We start from the raw sequence: 16930 nt of genomic DNA, 5'->3' as shown, positions 1-16930 counted from the left end.
TCTGGGTTTTGACTTGCAACCTTCCGGTTACTAGTCCAACGCTCTAACCACTAGGCTACCCTGCTGGTTACTAGTCCAACGCTCTAACCACTAGGCTACCCTGCTGGTTACTAGTCCAACGCTCTAACCACTAGGCTACCCTGCTGGTTACTAGTCCAACACTCTAACCACTAGACTACCCTGCTGGTTACTAGTCCAACACTCTAACCACTAGACTACCCTGCCACCACTCCACTCTAACCACTAGACTACCCTGCCACCACTCCACTCTAACCACTAGACTACCCTGCCACCACTCCACTCTAACCACTAGACTACCCCGCCACCACTCCACTCTAACCACTAGTCTACCTGCCACCCCTCCACTCTAACCACTAGGCTACCCTGCCACCCCTCCACTCTAACCGCTAGGCTACCCTGCCACCCATCCACTCTAACCACTAGGCTACCCTGCCGCCCCTCCACTCTAACCACTAGGCTACCCTGCCGCCTCTCCACTCTAACCGCTAGGCTACCCTGCCGCCCCTCCACTCTAACCACTAGGCTACCCTGCCGCCCCTCCACTCTAACCACTAGGCTACCCTGCCGCCCCTCCACTCTAACCACTAGACTACCCTGCTGGTTACTAGTCCAACACTCTAACCACTAGGCTACCCTGCCACCCCTCCACTCTAACCACTAGGCTACCCTGCCACCCCTCCACTCTAACCACTAGGCTACCCTGCCACCCCTCCACTCTAACCACTAGGCTACCCTGCCACCCCTCCACTCTAACCACTAGGCTACCCTGCCACCCCTCCACTCTAACCACTAGGCTACCCTGCCACCTCTACACTCTAACCACTAGGCTACCCTGCCACCCCTCCACTCTAACCACTAGGCTACCCTGCCACCCCTCCACTCTAACCACTAGGCTACCCTACCACCCCTCCACTCTAACCACTAGGCTACCCTGCCACCCCTCCACTCTAACCACTAGGCTACCCTGCCACCCCTCCACTCTAACCACTAGGCTACCCTGCCACCCCTCCACTCTAACCACTAGGCTACCCTGCCACCCCTCCACTCTAACCACTAGGCTACCCTGCCACCCCTCCACTCTAACCACTAGGCTACGCTGCCACCCCTCCACTCTAACCACTAGGCTACCCTGCCACCCCTCCACTCTAACCACTAGGCTACCCTGCCACCCCTCCACTCTAACCACTAGGCTACCCTGCCACCTCTACACTCTAACCACTAGGCTACCCTGCCACCCCTCCACTCTAACCACTAGGCTACCCTGCCACCCCTCCACTCTAACCACTAGGCTACCCTGCCACCCCTCCACTCTAACCACTAGGCTACCCTGCCACCCCCCTCCACTCTAACCACTAGGCTACCCTGCCACCCCTCCACTCTAACCACTAGGCTACCCTGCCACCCCTCCACTCTAACCACTAGGCTACCCTGCCACCCCTCCACTCTAACCACTAGGCTACCCTGCCACCCCTCCACTCTAACCACTAGGCTACGCTGCCACCCCTCCACTCTAACCACTAGGCTACCCTGCCACCCCTCCACTCTAACCACTAGGCTACCCTGCCACCCCTCCACTCTAACCACTAGGCTACCCTGCCAGCCCTCCACTCTAACCACTAGGCTACCCTGCCACCCCTCCACTCTAACCACTAGGCTACGCTGCCACCCCTCCACTCTAACCACTAGGCTACCCTGCCACCCCTCCACTCTAACCACTAGGCTACCCTGCCACCCCTCCACTCTAACCACTAGGCTACGCTGCCACCCCTCCACTCTAACCACTAGGCTACCCTGCCACCCCTCCACTCTAACCACTAGGCTACGCTGCCACCCCTCCACTCTAACCACTAGGCTACCCTGCCACCCCTCCACTCTAACCACTAGGCTACCCTGCCACCCCTCCACTCTAACCACTAGTCTACCCTGCCGACTATGAATGTGAATGTGAATTGGACAGATCATTCAAGCAATATTGTCATATTTACTTGTTAGGTTGGATTATGGCTGTAAAATGTCTTATGCCGGGGGGGTTTCTAGAACCTGGACTTTGGTAAATTGATAAAGCAGAAAGTGTCTGTTCCTGCTGTATGACTACAGGTAGTAGAACTACTGGGGTATCCCACTGGTGTGTATAACTAATACGTTGTCTTTGTGTATTAGTCAATTACCTATTTATCAATGGTCTTAGGGACGTAGGAAATTCAACTCCTCGGTTATGCTGTTGTGTCCACTAGGTGTCTCAGTAAGACGATAACGTGACATGATGTTCGCTTTCTCTGGTTGATATAATTCCCTTCTGGGAACTTCAGTGGTTCAATCTGCAGTCCTCTCCCAGTGTTGTCGGCCTTATAAAATCAATCTGCAGTCCTCTCCCAGTGTTGTCGGTCTTATAAAATCAATCTGCAGTCCTCTCCCAGTGTTGTCTGTCTTATAAAATCAATCTGCAGTCCTCTACCAGTGTTGTCGGTCTTATAAAATCAATCTGCAGTCCTCTACCAGTGTTGTCGGTCTTATAAAATCAATCTGCAGTCCTCTCCCAGTGTTGTCTGTCTTATAAAATCAATCTGCAGTCCTCTCCCAGTGTTGTCAGTCTTATAAAATCAATCTGCAGTCCTCTCCCAGTGTTGTCGGTCTTATAAAATCAATCTGCAGTCCTCTCCCAGTGTTGTCTGTCTTATAAAATCAATCTGCAGTCCTCTCCCAGTGTTGTCGGTCTTATAAAATCAATCTGCAGTCCTCTCCCAGTGTTGTCGGTCTTATAAAATCAATCTGCAGTCCTCTCCCAGTGTTGTCGGTCTTATAAAATCAATCTGCAGTCCTCTCCCAGTGTTGTCGGTCTTATAAAATCAATCTGCAGTCCTCTCCCAGTGTTGTCGGTCTTATAAAATCAGTCTGCAGTCCTCTCCCAGTGTTGTCTGTCTTATAAAATCCTATCATGGTAAACAGTACACTGTGAGCCCTCAGACGATTCTGTTAACCATTGTTTGTACTCAAGTTTGTATGTATAAAAAATAAAATAAAAATCTATCGACAGCTTTTATGCAATGGGTGTGTCTAATCCTGAATGCTGATTGGTTAAAACCGCATTCCAGCCGGTGTCTACTCCACAAGTTACCACCGGCTAAATCTATGACGTTAAAAATGCCTATTTACTCTGTTCCATCTGACTCCGCAATACAACGTTTGGTCAGCCCAGCCAGGCAATTTATGAACTTGATCTCCACTATGAAAAGCATCTAGACATTGTCTCACATTTAGTTTTCAACAGAGGAGATTTGTATAAACCTTAGGGTCTGCCTCTCTGACATTTGCAACATTGTTTCAATATTCAAATTTTCACCAGCTGTCCCATAGTAAGGAACAGTCGGGACAAGACAGACAGACAGGCAGCGTTTCTCAACCAGTCTAAATCATGAATCAGCTGGCGTCATTTTTAAGGATGTAAGAAATGTCAATTGAAAAAAAGTGAAACGAAACAAAGTGCAGCTAATTTTCCTTTTTTTCAGCTTCAGTTTGAAGTGATTGTGTTGTTGGCTTGCTCCTCTGAACAGTGTCCTGACGAGTGAGCGAATTTTCTATGCGAGGCAAAAATTACGCTTATTAGCTCATTGTTATGGACGTATCACTAGAAAACAGCTTCAACAAATGCAGCTGCTGTTGTTATTCGGTCTGCTCTGTTTGACGTGACTCTAAGTCAGACGTAGTTGGCTGGCTAGAAAGCAAGGGACAAGAACATGGCCAGACAGTATGGCAATGGAACATTTAGAACAAACGACCGAGGCGCGTCCATAGATGCAGAACAACTGGGTCGCGTCTCTGGCAACCGAACCGAAAGAACGAAGGACCAGCCGGCTTTGGTAGCAACCCGAGATTTGTGTCGTGACTGTATCTTGTGGAAGGATGAAATAGAATGAATAAATTCATCAGAATAATGTCTTTAATGAAAAGATGTCAATCATTATTTTAATATGTTAGTCATCCCATTGCATAAAAGTGATAATGTCCTTGAAGCCGGTGTTTGGAGGACATATTGGCAAATTTGCCCACCCTTGACGTTGTCTTTGGCCTAACCACACCCATGTCAATATATCCTTGGGCATTATCATTTAAATCATCTCTGAACCCAGAACTAAACCAGCGCTGGTCCCCCAGCTAGCTTCTCAAGAAACTAGTTCATATGCCTTACACACATAACCCGTATCATCATGTAAACCTTCCACTGAACACACATAAACTATGAGCATGGATAGATCGCTGTAACAATAATGATGAGAGAACTACTCAAGTTGTAAATGACTCAGTACAGTTAGACCATGAAATAAAACATTATATTCAAATAAAGTAGAATAATAACACACACATAATTGTACCTCTGTACATTTGTGGGTTTTTTTTTTTTTTTTTTGGGGGCAGTAACGGCAGTAAGCACCACAAAGGATATAAGAGGGGGGGGCAGTAACTCCCAGCACCACAAAGGATATAAGAGGGGGGCAGTAACTCCCAGCACCACAAAGGATATAAGAGGGGGGGGCAGTAACTCCCAGCACCACAAAGGATATAAGAGGGGGGGGCAGTAACTCCCAGCACCACAAAGGATATAAGAGGGGGGCAGTAACTCCCAGCACCACAAAGGATATAAGAGGGGGGCAGTAACTCCCAGCACCACAAAGGATATAAGAGGGGGGGGCAGTAACTCCCAGCACCACAAAGGATATAACTCCCAGCACCACAAAGGATATAAGGGGGGGGGTAACTCCCAGCACCACAAAGGATATAAGAGGGGGGGGGCAGTAACTCCCAGCACCACAAAGGATATAAGAGGGGGGCAGTAACTCCCAGCACCACAAAGGATATAAGAGGGGGGCAGTAACTCCCAGCACCACAAAGGATATAAGAGGGGGGGGCAGTAACTCCCAGCACCACAAAGGATATAAGAGGGGGGGGGCAGTAACTCCCAGCACCACAAAGGATATAAGAGGGGGGCAGTAACTCCCAGCACCACAAAGGATATAAGAGGGGGGGGGGGGGGGCAGTAACTCCCAGCACCACAAAGGATATAAGAGGGGGGCAGTAACTCCCAGCACCACAAAGGATATAAGAGGGGGGCAGTAACTCCCAGCACCACAAAGGATATAAGAGGGGGGGCAGTAACTCCCAGCACCACAAAGGATATAAGAGGGGGGCAGTAACTCCCAGCACCACAAAGGATATAAGAGGGGGGCAGTAACTCCCAGCACCACAAAGGATATAAGAGGGGGGCAGTAACTCCCAGCACCACAAAGGATATAAGAGGGGGGCAGTAACTCCCAGCACCACAAAGGATATAAGAGGGGGGTAACTCCCAGCACCACAAAGGATATAAGAGGGGGGGCAGTAACTCCCAGCACCACAAAGGATATAAGAGGGGGGCAGTAACTCCCAGCACCACAAAGGATATAAGAGGGGGGCAGTAACTCCCAGCACCACAAAGGATATAAGAGGGGGGGCAGTAACTCCCAGCACCACAAAGGATATAAGAGGGGGGCAGTAACTCCCAGCACCACAAAGGATATAAGAGGGGGGCAGTAACTCCCAGCACCACAAAGGATATAAGAGGGGGGCAGTAACTCCCAGCACCACAAAGGATATAAGAGGGGGGCAGTAACTCCCAGCACCACAAAGGATATAAGAGGGGGGCAGTAACTCCCAGCACCACAAAGGATATAAGAGGGGGGTAACTCCCAGCACCACAAAGGATATAAGAGGGGGGCAGTAACTCCCAGCACCACAAAGGATATAAGAGGGGGGCAGTAACTCCCAGCACCACAAAGGATATAAGAGGGGGGCAGTAACTCCCAGCACCACAAAGGATATAAGAGGGGGGCAGTAACTCCCAGCACCACAAAGGATATAAGAGGGGGGCAGTAAGCACCACAAAGGATATAAGAGGGGGGCAGTAACTCCCAGCACCACAAAGGATATAAGAGGGGGGCAGTAACTCCCAGCACCACAAAGGATATAAGAGGGGGGCAGTAACTCCCAGCACCACAAAGGATATAAGAGGGGGGGCAGTAACTCCCAGCACCACAAAGGATATAAGAGGGGGGCAGTAACTCCCAGCACCACAAAGGATATAAGAGGGGGGCAGTAACTCCCAGCACCACAAAGGATATAAGAGGGGGGCAGTAACTCCCAGCACCACAAAGGATATAAGAGGGGGGGGGCAGTAACTCCCAGCACCACAAAGGATATAAGAGGGGGGCAGTAACTCCCAGCACCACAAAGGATATAAGAGGGGGGCAGTAACTCCCAGCACCACAAAGGATATAAGAGGGGGGGCAGTAACTCCCAGCACCACAAAGGATATAAGAGGGGGGGGCAGTAACTCCCAGCACCACAAAGGATATAAGAGGGGGGCAGTAACTCCCAGCACCACAAAGGATATAAGAGGGGGGCAGTAACTCCCAGCACCACAAAGGATATAAGAGGGGGGGGTCAGTACAGCACCACAAAGGATATAAGAGGGGGGGGCAGTAACTCCCAGCACCACAAAGGATATAAGAGGGGGGCAGTAACTCCCAGCACCACAAAGGATATAAGAGGGGGGGCAGTAACTCCCAGCACCACAAAGGATATAAGAGGGGGGCAGTAACTCCCAGCACCACAAAGGATATAAGAGGGGGGGGTTCAGTAACTCCCAGCACCACAAAGGATATAAGAGAGGGGGTAACTCCCAGCACCACAAAGGATATAAGAGGGGGGCTAACCCCAGCACCACAAAGGATATAAGAGGGGGGGGGCAGTAACTCCCAGCACCACAAAGGATATAAGAGGGGGGCAGTAACTCCCAGCACCACAAAGGATATAAGAGGGGGGGGCAGTAACTCCCAGCACCACAAAGGATATAAGAGGGGGGCAGTAACTCCCAGCACCACAAAGGATATAAGAGGGGGGCAGTAACTCCCAGCACCACAAAGGATATAAGAGGGGGGCAGTAACTCCCAGCACCACAAAGGATATAAGAGGGGGGGCAGTAACTCCCAGCACCACAAAGGATATAAGAGGGGGGCATATAAGAGGGGGGCAGTAACTCCCAGCACCACAAAGGATATAAGAGGGGGCAGGCAGTAACTCCCAGCACCACAAAGGATATAAGAGGGGGGCAGTAACTCCCAGCACCACAAAGGATATAAGAGGGGGGCAGTAACTCCCAGCACCACAAAGGATATAAGAGGGGGGGGGGCAGTAACTCCCAGCACCACAAAGGATATAAGAGGGGGGGCAGTAACTCCCAGCACCACAAAGGATATAAGAGGGGGGCAGTAACTCCCAGCACCACAAAGGATATAAGAGGGGGGCAGTAACTCCCAGCACCACAAAGGATATAAGAGGGGGGCAGTAACTCCCAGCACCACAAAGGATATAAGAGGGGGGGCAGTAACTCCCAGCACCACAAAGGATATAAGAGGGGGGCAGTAACAGTAACTCCCAGCACCACAAAGGATATAAGAGGGGGGGCACCACAAAGGATAGTAACTCCCAGCACCACAAAGGATATAAGAGGGGGGGGCAGTAACTCCCAGCACCACAAAGGATATAAGAGGGGGGCAGTAACTCCCAGCACCACAAAGGATATAAGAGGGGGGGGCAGTAACTCCCAGCACCACAAAGGATATAAGAGGGGGGGCAGTAACTCCCAGCACCACAAAGGATATAAGAGGGGGGCAGTAACTCCCAGCACCAGCACCAGCACCAAAAGGATATAAGAGGGGGGCAGTAACTCCCAGCACCACAAAGGATATAAGAGGGGGGCAGTAACTCCCAGCACCACAAAGGATATAAGAGGGGGGGCAGTAACTCCCAGCACCACAAAGGATATAAGAGGGGGGCAGTAACTCCCAGCACCACAAAGGATATAAGAGGGGGGGGGCAGTAACTCCCAGCACCACAAAGGATATAAGAGGGGGGCAGTAACTCCCAGCACCACAAAGGATATAAGAGGGGGGGGCAGTAACTCCCAGCACCACAAAGGATATAAGAGGGGGGCAGTAACTCCCAGCACCACAAAGGATATAAGAGGGGGGCAGTAACTCCCAGCACCACAAAGGATATAAGAGGGGGGGGGCAGTAACTCCCAGCACCACAAAGGATATAAGAGGGGGCAGTAACTCCCAGCACCACAAAGGATATAAGAGGGGGGCAGTAACTCCCAGCACCACAAAGGATATAAGAGGGGGGCAGTAACTCCCAGCACCACAAAGGATATAAGAGGGGGGCAGTAACTCCCAGCACCACAAAGGATATAAGAGGGGGGGCAGTAACTCCCAGCACCACAAAGGATATAAGAGGGGGGCAGTAACTCCCAGCACCACAAAGGATATAAGAGGGGGGCAGTAACTCCCAGCACCACAAAGGATATAAGAGGGGGGCAGTAACTCCCAGCACCACAAAGGATATAAGAGGGGGGCAGTAACTCCCAGCACCACAAAGGATATAAGAGGGGGGCAGTAACTCCCAGCACCACAAAGGATATAAGAGGGGGGCAGTAACTCCCAGCACCACAAAGGATATAAGAGGGGGGCAGTAACTCCCAGCACCACAAAGGATATAAGAGGGGGGGGCAGTAACTCCCAGCACCACAAAGGATATAAGAGGGGGCAGTATAAGAGGGGGGCAGTAACTCCCAGCACCACAAAGGATATAAGAGGGGGGCAGTAACTCCCAGCACCACAAAGGATATAAGAGGGGGGCAGTAACTCCCAGCACCACAAAGGATATAAGAGGGGGGCAGTAACTCCCAGCACCACAAAGGATATAAGAGGGGGGCAGTAACTCCCAGCACCACAAAGGATATAAGAGGGGGGCAGTAACTCCCAGCACCACAAAGGATATAAGAGGGGGGCAGTAACTCCCAGCACCACAAAGGATATAAGAGGGGGGGCAGTAACTCCCAGCACCACAAAGGATATAAGAGGGGGGGAGTAACTCCCAGCACCACAAAGGATATAAGAGGGGGGCAGTAACTCCCAGCACCACAAAGGATATAAGAGGGGGGCAGTAACTCCCAGCACCACAAAGGATATAAGAGGGGGGGTAGCACCACAAAGGATATAAGAGGGGGGGCCTCCCAGCACCACAAAGGATATAAGAGGGGGGCAGTAACTCCCAGCACCACAAAGGATATAAGAGGGGGGCAGTAACTCCCAGCACCACAAAGGATATAAGAGGGGGGCAGTAACTCCCAGCACCACAAAGGATATAAGAGGGGGGCAGTAACTCCCAGCACCACAAAGGATATAAGAGGGGGGCACCACAAAGGATATAAGTAACTCCCAGCACCACAAAGGATATAAGAGGGGGGGGCAGTAACTCCCAGCACCACAAAGGATATAAGAGGGGGGCAGTAACTCCCAGCACCACAAAGGATATAAGAGGGGGCACCACAAAGGATATAAGAGGGGGGGGCAGTAACTCCCAGCACCACAAAGGATATAAGAGGGGGGCAGTAACTCCCAGCACCACAAAGGATATAAGAGGGGGGGGCAGTAACTCCCAGCACCACAAAGGATATAAGAGGGGGGCAGTAACTCCCAGCACCACAAAGGATATAAGAGGGGGGCAGTAACTCCCAGCACCACAAAGGATATAAGAGGGGGGCAGTAACTCCCAGCACCACAAAGGATATAAAAGATATAAGAGGGGGCAGTAACTCCCAGCACCACAAATATAAGGATAACTCCCAGCACCACAAAGGATATAAGGGGGGGCAGTAACTCCCAGCACCACAAAGGATATAAGAGGGGGGGCAGTAACTCCCAGCACCACAAAGGATATAAGAGGGGGGGGCAGTAACTCCCAGCACCACAAAGGATATAAGAGGGGGGCAGTAACTCCCAGCACCACAAAGGATATAAGAGGGGGGGGCAGTAACTCCCAGCACCACAAAGGATATAAGAGGGGGGCAGTAACTCCCAGCACCACAAAGGATATAAGAGGGGGGGGGCAGTAACTCCCAGCACCACAAAGGATATAAGAGGGGGGGCATATAGCACCACAAAGGATATAAGAGGGGGGCAGTAACTCCCAGCACCACAAAGGATATAAGAGGGGGGCAGTAACTCCCAGCACCACAAAGGATATAAGAGGGGGGCAGTAACTCCCAGCACCACAAAGGATATAAGAGGGGGGGATATAAGAGGGGTAACTATAAGAGGGGGGCCCAGCACCACAAAGGATATAAGAGGGGGGCAGTAACTCCCAGCACCACAAAGGATATAAGAGGGGGGCAGTAACTCCCAGCACCACAAAGGATATAAGAGGGGGGCAGTAACTCCCAGCACCACAAAGGATATAAGAGGGGGGGGCAGTAACTCCCAGCACCACAAAGGATATAAGAGGGGGGCAGTAACTCCCAGCACCACAAAGGATATAAGAGGGGGGGGGCAGTAACTCCCAGCACCACAAAGGATATAAGACCACAAAGGGGGGGGGCAGTAACTCCCAGCACCACAAAGGATATAAGAGGGGGGCAGTAACTCCCAGCACCACAAAGGATATAAGAGGGGGGGCAGTAACTCCCAGCACCACAAAGGATATAAGAGGGGGGGGCAGTAACTCCCAGCACCACAAAGGATATAAGAGGGGGGCAGTAACTCCCAGCACCACAAAGGATATAAGAGGGGGGGGCAGTAACTCCCAGCACCACAAAGGATATAAGAGGGGGGCAGTAACTCCCAGCACCACAAAGGATATAAGAGGGGGGGGCAGTAACTCCCAGCACCACAAAGGATATAAGAGGGGGGCAGTAACTCCCAGCACCACAAAGGATATAAGAGGGGGGCAGTAACTCCCAGCACCACAAAGGATATAAGAGGGGGGCAGTAACTCCCAGCACCACAAAGGATATAAGAGGGGGGCACCCCAGCACCACAAAGGATATAAGAGGGGGGGGGCAGTAACTCCCAGCACCACAAAAAGGATATAAGAGGGGGGCAGTAACTCCCAGCACCACAAAGGATATAAGAGGGGGGGGCAGTAACTCCCAGCACCACAAAGGATATAAGAGGGGGGGGCAGTAACCCCAGCACCAAAAGGATATAAGGGGGGGGCAGTAACTCCCAGCACCACAAAGGATATAAGAGGGGGGGGCAGTAACTCCCAGCACCACAAAGGATATAAGAGGGGGGCAGTAACTCCCAGCACCACAAAGGATATAAGAGGGGGGGCAGTAACTCCCAGCACCACAAAGGATATAAGAGGGGGGCAGTAACTCCCAGCACCACAAAGGATATAAGAGGGGGGCAGTAACTCCCAGCACCACAAAAAGGATATAAGCAGGGGGGGGGGCAGTAACTCCCAGCACCACAAAGGATATAAGAGGGGGGCAGTAACTCCCAGCACCACAAAGGATATAAGAGGGGGGGCAGTAACTCCCAGCACCACAAAGGATATAAGAGGGGGGCAGTAACTCCCAGCACCACAAAGGATATAAGAGGGGGGGGCAGTAACTCCCAGCACCACAAAGGATATAAGAGGGGGGCAGTAACTCCCAGCACCACAAAGGATATAAGAGGGGGGCAGTAACTCCCAGCACCACAAAGGATATAAGAGGGGGGCAGTAACTCCCAGCACCACAAAGGATATAAGAGGGGGGCAGTAACTCCCAGCACCACAAAGGATATAAGAGGGGGGGGCAGTAACTCCCAGCACCACAAAGGATATAAGAGGGGGGGGCAGTAACTCCCAGCACCACAAAGGATATAAGAGGGGGGCAGTAACTCCCAGCACCACAAAGGATATAAGAGGGGGGCAGTAACTCCCAGCACCACAAAGGATATAAGAGGGGGGCAGTAACTCCCAGCACCACAAAGGATATAAGAGGGGGGGCAGTAACATCATCATGATTGTTAAACGATTTAATCAAAGTGGAAATGCAAAATACAAATTCACCAGATTTACATTGTTCGCAAGAACAAAAAAACGAAGGAAGTGATTGGTACATCAGTCAGTCTGTTACTGTATGAGATCAGCAGGGAGGACCAGGTTTGTGTAGGTCTGTCCATGCGTTGACCTGGTGAGTGATACTGTGTGTGGTGGTGGCTATCAGCCGTGAGTAGGTGCAGCGGTCATAAGCCACAGGGGAAACATGGAAGAGGTTTCCACTGGGGGGGGCAGTAGGCCGGATGCCCAGGTGTCTCATACACAGTCCCAGATACACATCCTCTATGTAGACGGCTTTAACATGCCTGGACGCCTCCACCAGCTTCCTGGGGAGGTCTAAGGTGAAGACATAGCCCAGGCCCAGAGCATAAGGTGGATATACTGGTTCAGGAAACACCTCCATTGGAAGGTACCATTTGGAGTTATGGTCTCTTAGAACGGCTCCCCGTCGGGCCACTAGTCCAGTCTGGTAGTTCTGTGTTGGAGCGTGAAGCAGCATGTTGACCAAGGTCTTCACGTTGAGGAACATGTCTGAGTCGATCTTCATGGCGTAGGAGGCGTTGGGGCAGCGAGAGCTCAGCCACTCCATCATCACCATGGTCTTGATGGTCAGGTTTTTGTAGCTGTCTATGAAGTCGCTCTGCAGCAGATCCTGGTGCTCTTTGCTCTCCTGCAGCACCTTCTCCTGGAGCTGCTCTGTCTCCTCTCCACTGGACAGTCCCAGCAGGAAGAACAGACGAACCTCTCTGCCCAGTACCTGCCTCTCACTGCCCCAAGTCCTGCGGACGGCCTCACGAGCCTCCCTGTTATAGGGCGCCACTGGCACCATCAGAACCAGGAAGGGGTTCTGCTCCCGGCATTTCTCTGGCTCATCCAGGATGAAGATGTACTCTGATGGGTATTCTACATGGTACGGTCCTGGGGACACATACGGAGGAGGAGTGGCCAGAACGGCCTTGACCTCTGTGATCAGATTAGTGATGATGGTCAGTGCAGAGGTGATGGAACTAGTTTCATGATGTGTTGTGTTGAGTTCGATGGCCTGTTGAGTAGAGTGGATACGTGAAGTCTGACGATCTGTTGAATTGGCAGACGCAGTTTCATGAACGTCTATGGTAAAACCAGTGGAGTTGAGAGAAACTGCTTCGCTACTGGAGTTGACGGAACGACCGTGGTATTCTGCCCACCATCTTGGGACACACTCTGCTGACTTGTGGTTGGTGAAGAACAAGATGGCCGCCACGGTGACGAGCAGGATGAGGAAACGGCAACGAAAACCAGACCAGCAGCGTCTCCCACCTTCCTCCATCTCCTGACTGGGAGGAGGGAAAAACAAATGGTTAAGTCATCTTGTACATCCTTGAGTTGTACCAAAAAAACTTGCCATCATTATGTTTCTGTGGCATTGCAGACTTCAAAAAATGATGTATATTAACATTAACATAGATTAGGATGTTCTGATTTGATTTCTAGCCATAGACAACAACAATGGTGCCATTTTAACTTCTGGAATGATACTTAGTTTGATGTTAAAACTAAACGTCAGAACAGACTTCTGATGTGCATGTGATCACACACATTGGTCTTCTCTCATTGATCTAGATAGGAGAGTGGCACTCAAAGCCATGCTTGAGTTGAGTCAAGCAGATGAGGTGCAGCTCTTTGGGAGTTTTCACCCACCCGTCTCGACCAATGAGAGAAGACACAGATACTCTAAGATTTTTTTAGATAACTTTTTAATTTCACATTTTATTTAACCAGGTAGTCTAGTTGAGAACAAGTTCTCATTTACAACTGCGACTTGGCCCAGATAAAGCGGCACAAACAACAGAGTTACACATGGAGTAAACAAACATACAGTCAATAATACAATAGAGAAAGTCTATATACAGTTTGTGCAAATGAGGTAAGATACGGGAGGTGAGGCAATAAATAGGCCATAGTGGAGAAGTAATTACCATTGAGCAATTAAACACTGGAGTGATAGATGTGCAGAAGATGAATGTTCAAGTAGAGATACTGGGGTGCAAAGGAGCAAGATAAATGAATAAATACAGTATGGGGATGAGATAGTTGGATGGGCTATTTACAGATGGGCTATGTACAGGTGCAATGATCTGTGAGCTGCTCTGACAGCTGGTGCTTAACGTTAGTGAGGGAGATATGGGTCCCCAGCTTCAGTGATTTTTGCAATTCGTTCCAGTCATTGGCAGCAGAGAACTGGAAGGAAAGGCAGCCAAAGGAGGAATTGGCTTTGGGGATAACCAGTGAAATATACCTGCTGGAGCACGTGCTACAGGTGGGTGTTGCTAGGGTGACCAGTGAGCTGAGATAAGGCAGGGCTTTACCTAGCAAAGACTTGTAGATGACGTGGAGCCAGTGGGTTTGGCGACAAATATGAAGCGAGGGCCAGCCAACGAGAGCATACAGGTCACAGTGGTAGGTAGTATATGGGGCTTTAGTGACAAAACGGATGGCACTGTGAAAGACTGCATCACATTTCCTGAGTAGAGTGTTGGAGGTTATTTTGTAAATGACATCGCCGAAGTCAAGGATCAGTAGGATGGTCAGTTTTACGAGTGTGTTTGGCAGCATGAGTGACGGATGCTTTGTTGCGAAATAGGAAGCCAATTCTAGAATGGAGATGCTTAATGTGAGTCTGGAAGGAGAGTTTACGGTCTAACCAGACACCCAGGTATTTATAGTGGTTCACATATTCTAAGGTGCCAGAGTATACATTGCACTGAACAGGAGCGCCCTCCTCCTCCTCAGGCGCTGAACAGGAGCGCCGCCTCCTCCTCAGGCGCTGAACAGGAGCGCCGCCTCCTCCTCAGGCGCTGAACAGGAGCGCCGCCTCCTCCTCAGGCGCTGAACAGGAGCGCCTCCCTCCTCCTCAGGCGCTGAACAGGAGCGCCGCCTCCTCCTCAGGCGCTGAACAGGAGCGCCGCCTCCTCCTCAGGCGCTGAACAGGAGCGCCGCCGCCTCCTCAGGCGCTGAACAGGAGCGCCGCCGCCTCCTCAGGCGCTGAACAGGAGCGCCGCCGCCTCCTCAGGCGCTGAACAGGAGCGCCGCCGCCTCCTCAGGCGCTGAACAGGAGCGCCGCCTCCTCCTCAGGCGCTGAACAGGAGCGCCGCCTCCTCCTCAGGCGCTGAACAGGAGCGCCGCCTCCTCCTCAGGCGCTGAACAGGAGCGCCGCCTCCTCCTCAGGCGCTGAACAGGAGCGCCTCCTCCTCCTCAGGCGCTGAACAGGAGCGCCTCCTCCTCCTCAGGCGCTGAACAGGAGCGCCTCCTCCTCCTCAGGCGCTGAACAGGAGCGCCTCCTCCTCCTCAGGCGCTGAACAGGAGCGCCTCCTCCTCCTCAGGCGCTGAACAGGAGCGCCTCCTCCTCAGGCGCTGAACAGGAGCGCCGCCTCCTCCTCAGGCGCTGAACAGGAGCGCCGCCTCCTCCTCAGGCGCTGAACAGGAGCGCCGCCTCCTCCTCAGGCGCTGAACAGGAGCGCCGCCTCCTCAGGCGCTGAACAGGAGCGCCTCCTCCTCAGGCGCTGAACAGGAGCGCCTCCTCCTCAGGCGCTGAACAGGAGCGCCTCCTCCTCAGGCACTGAACAGGAGCGCCTCCTCCTCAGGCACTGAACAGGAGCGCCTCCTCCTCAGGCACTGAACAGGAGCGCCTCCTCCTCAGGCACTGAACAGGAGCGCCTCCTCCTCAGGCACTGAACAGGAGCGCCTCCTCCTCAGGCACTGAACAGGAGCGCCTCCTCCTCAGGCACTGAACAGGAGCGCCTCCTCCTCAGGCACTGAACAGGAGCGCCTCCTCCTCAGGCACTGAACAGGAGCGCCTCCTCCTCAGGCACTGAACAGGAGCGCCTCCTCCTCAGGCACTGAACAGGAGCGCCTCCTCCTCAGGCACTGAACAGGAGAAGGAGCACCACCTCAGACAAGCTTTAGTTCTGCCAGAGGTTCTTCTTCACAAGGCTAGTCATCAACATAGATTGAACACCTCACTCAGAACCCCATAATTGTATTACTTTGAATACGTCAAACTATAGTAAAAACAAACAGATGGGATGAAACATGAAAATACACGTACCTCCTTCCTCCTTTCTTAGTGCCATCTTCCACCATGTTGGAGATCTATCTAGCTGGGGATGGCTGTCAGGTTTAGGTCATTCCACCTCGGTCAACTCTTCTGTCATACAATAAATACATGTGTCCTATGTAGCAAAGGGGGGAGTTAATATGATTTGTATACCATGTGTCAATTTCATGCTGTTAACCTGCCCCTTTATGTGTGTGTGAACCATAGAGATAGATAGAGCACTCTCGTGACCCAAAACCTCAGTTTTAGCATGGGCACCGCCATTGAGGACTTTCACCATTTTGAAGTTGTCAACTAGGTGTAATTTCCAATGGGTTAATTAAGGAAGAATCATATAATTCCATCACAGGTCAGCAGGAGGGACCAGCAAACATTCCATCACTGCAGCTGGCAGTAAATCACCAAGCTTGGCTTTATACCTGTTCAAACAACAACCTCCAGGGGGCAGTAGTGCACCCTTTCAGTTTGTTAACCAACTCATAGAAGTAACAGAAGAGGATCATTGAATATTTCAGTATGGAGATGGCTTCAATGACGCAGCCCATGTTCTCACAGACGCCAGAATGGGACAGATACAAGGTCGCATCCTCTAACTGTCTCTATGGTGTGAGCCCAACTCACGTTCAGTTGTTTCTGAGTGGACACACCTGTGTTATATCCCTTTGTAACGAGGGATGTACCTGTCACAGGTGTGACCAATTTGCATGTTTAACAAATCAAGTCTTTCTATTGGATAATTGTTGGATCATGTGATTCAAACTGTGTTATATTTAAACCCCTGTGGTTTTGTTTTTCAGGTAGCGGCCCACTGGAGGTCATGCAGTCCAGAGGCCTGATGGGTCGACGGCCGTGGGGGTTGCTGGGCTAGGGTTGCTGGGCTAGGGTTGCTGGGCT

The 16930-nt window shown here is 51.5% G+C and overlaps 2 protein-coding genes across 11 annotated transcripts; both read right to left on the bottom strand.

Moving 5' to 3' along the window:
• Window positions 1–625: 625 nt before the first annotated feature.
• LOC127929331 (uncharacterized) lies at window positions 626–2439 on the bottom strand. Of its 10 annotated transcripts, none has more exons than XM_052517302.1 (3): window positions 1424–2439; window positions 960–1223; window positions 626–827 (listed from the first exon to the last, which is right to left on the bottom strand). In XM_052517302.1, exons 1-3 carry the CDS (start codon window positions 1981–1983, stop codon window positions 626–628), a joined length of 1026 nt encoding a protein of 341 aa, XP_052373262.1. In that variant the 5' UTR covers window positions 1984–2439. The 10 variants fall into 10 exon arrangements, 5 of the variants coding, with proteins under 5 accessions (XP_052373262.1, XP_052373263.1, XP_052373265.1 ...); XM_052517303.1 differs by having other exon boundaries at window positions 993–1223; XM_052517305.1 differs by having other exon boundaries at window positions 1026–1223.
• A 9460-nt stretch (window positions 2440–11899) lies between these two features.
• Window positions 11900–16447, bottom strand: LOC127929349 (beta-1,3-galactosyltransferase 1-like). The gene is made up of 2 exons (XM_052517316.1): window positions 16028–16447; window positions 11900–13256 (listed from the first exon to the last, which is right to left on the bottom strand). Exons 1-2 carry the CDS (start codon window positions 16060–16062, stop codon window positions 12026–12028), a joined length of 1266 nt encoding a protein of 421 aa, XP_052373276.1. The 5' UTR covers window positions 16063–16447; the 3' UTR covers window positions 11900–12025.
• Window positions 16448–16930: the final 483 nt, after the last annotated feature.

The sequence above is a fragment of the Oncorhynchus keta genome, unplaced genomic scaffold (assembly GCF_023373465.1).
Source record: "Oncorhynchus keta strain PuntledgeMale-10-30-2019 unplaced genomic scaffold, Oket_V2 Un_scaffold_6615_pilon_pilon, whole genome shotgun sequence".
Classification (NCBI taxonomy): Eukaryota; Metazoa; Chordata; class Actinopteri; order Salmoniformes; family Salmonidae; genus Oncorhynchus; species Oncorhynchus keta.
The sequence above is the reverse complement of the archived record's forward strand: the minus strand, read 5'-3'. Positions and strand labels throughout refer to the sequence as shown.

Bases quoted from the DNA above. Each gene is read 5' to 3' on its own strand.
- LOC127929331 (XM_052517302.1), bottom strand. From the start codon at position 1,983: ATGATCTGTCCAATTCACATTCACATTCATAGTCGGCAGGGTAGACTA. The intron at 1,224-1,423 runs GTGGCAGGGTAG...TAGAGTGTAGAG, and splicing joins CTAGTGGTTAGAGTGGAGGG to GTGGCAGGGTAGCCTAGTGG. The intron at 828-959 runs GTGGCAGGGTAG...TAGAGTGTAGAG, and splicing joins CTAGTGGTTAGAGTGGAGGG to GTGGCAGGGTAGCCTAGTGG.
- LOC127929349 (XM_052517316.1), bottom strand. From the start codon at position 16,062: ATGGTGGAAGATGGCACTAAGAAAGGAGGAAGGAG. The intron at 13,257-16,027 runs GTACGTGTATTT...CCCTCCTCCCAG, and splicing joins ACTAAGAAAGGAGGAAGGAG to TCAGGAGATGGAGGAAGGTG.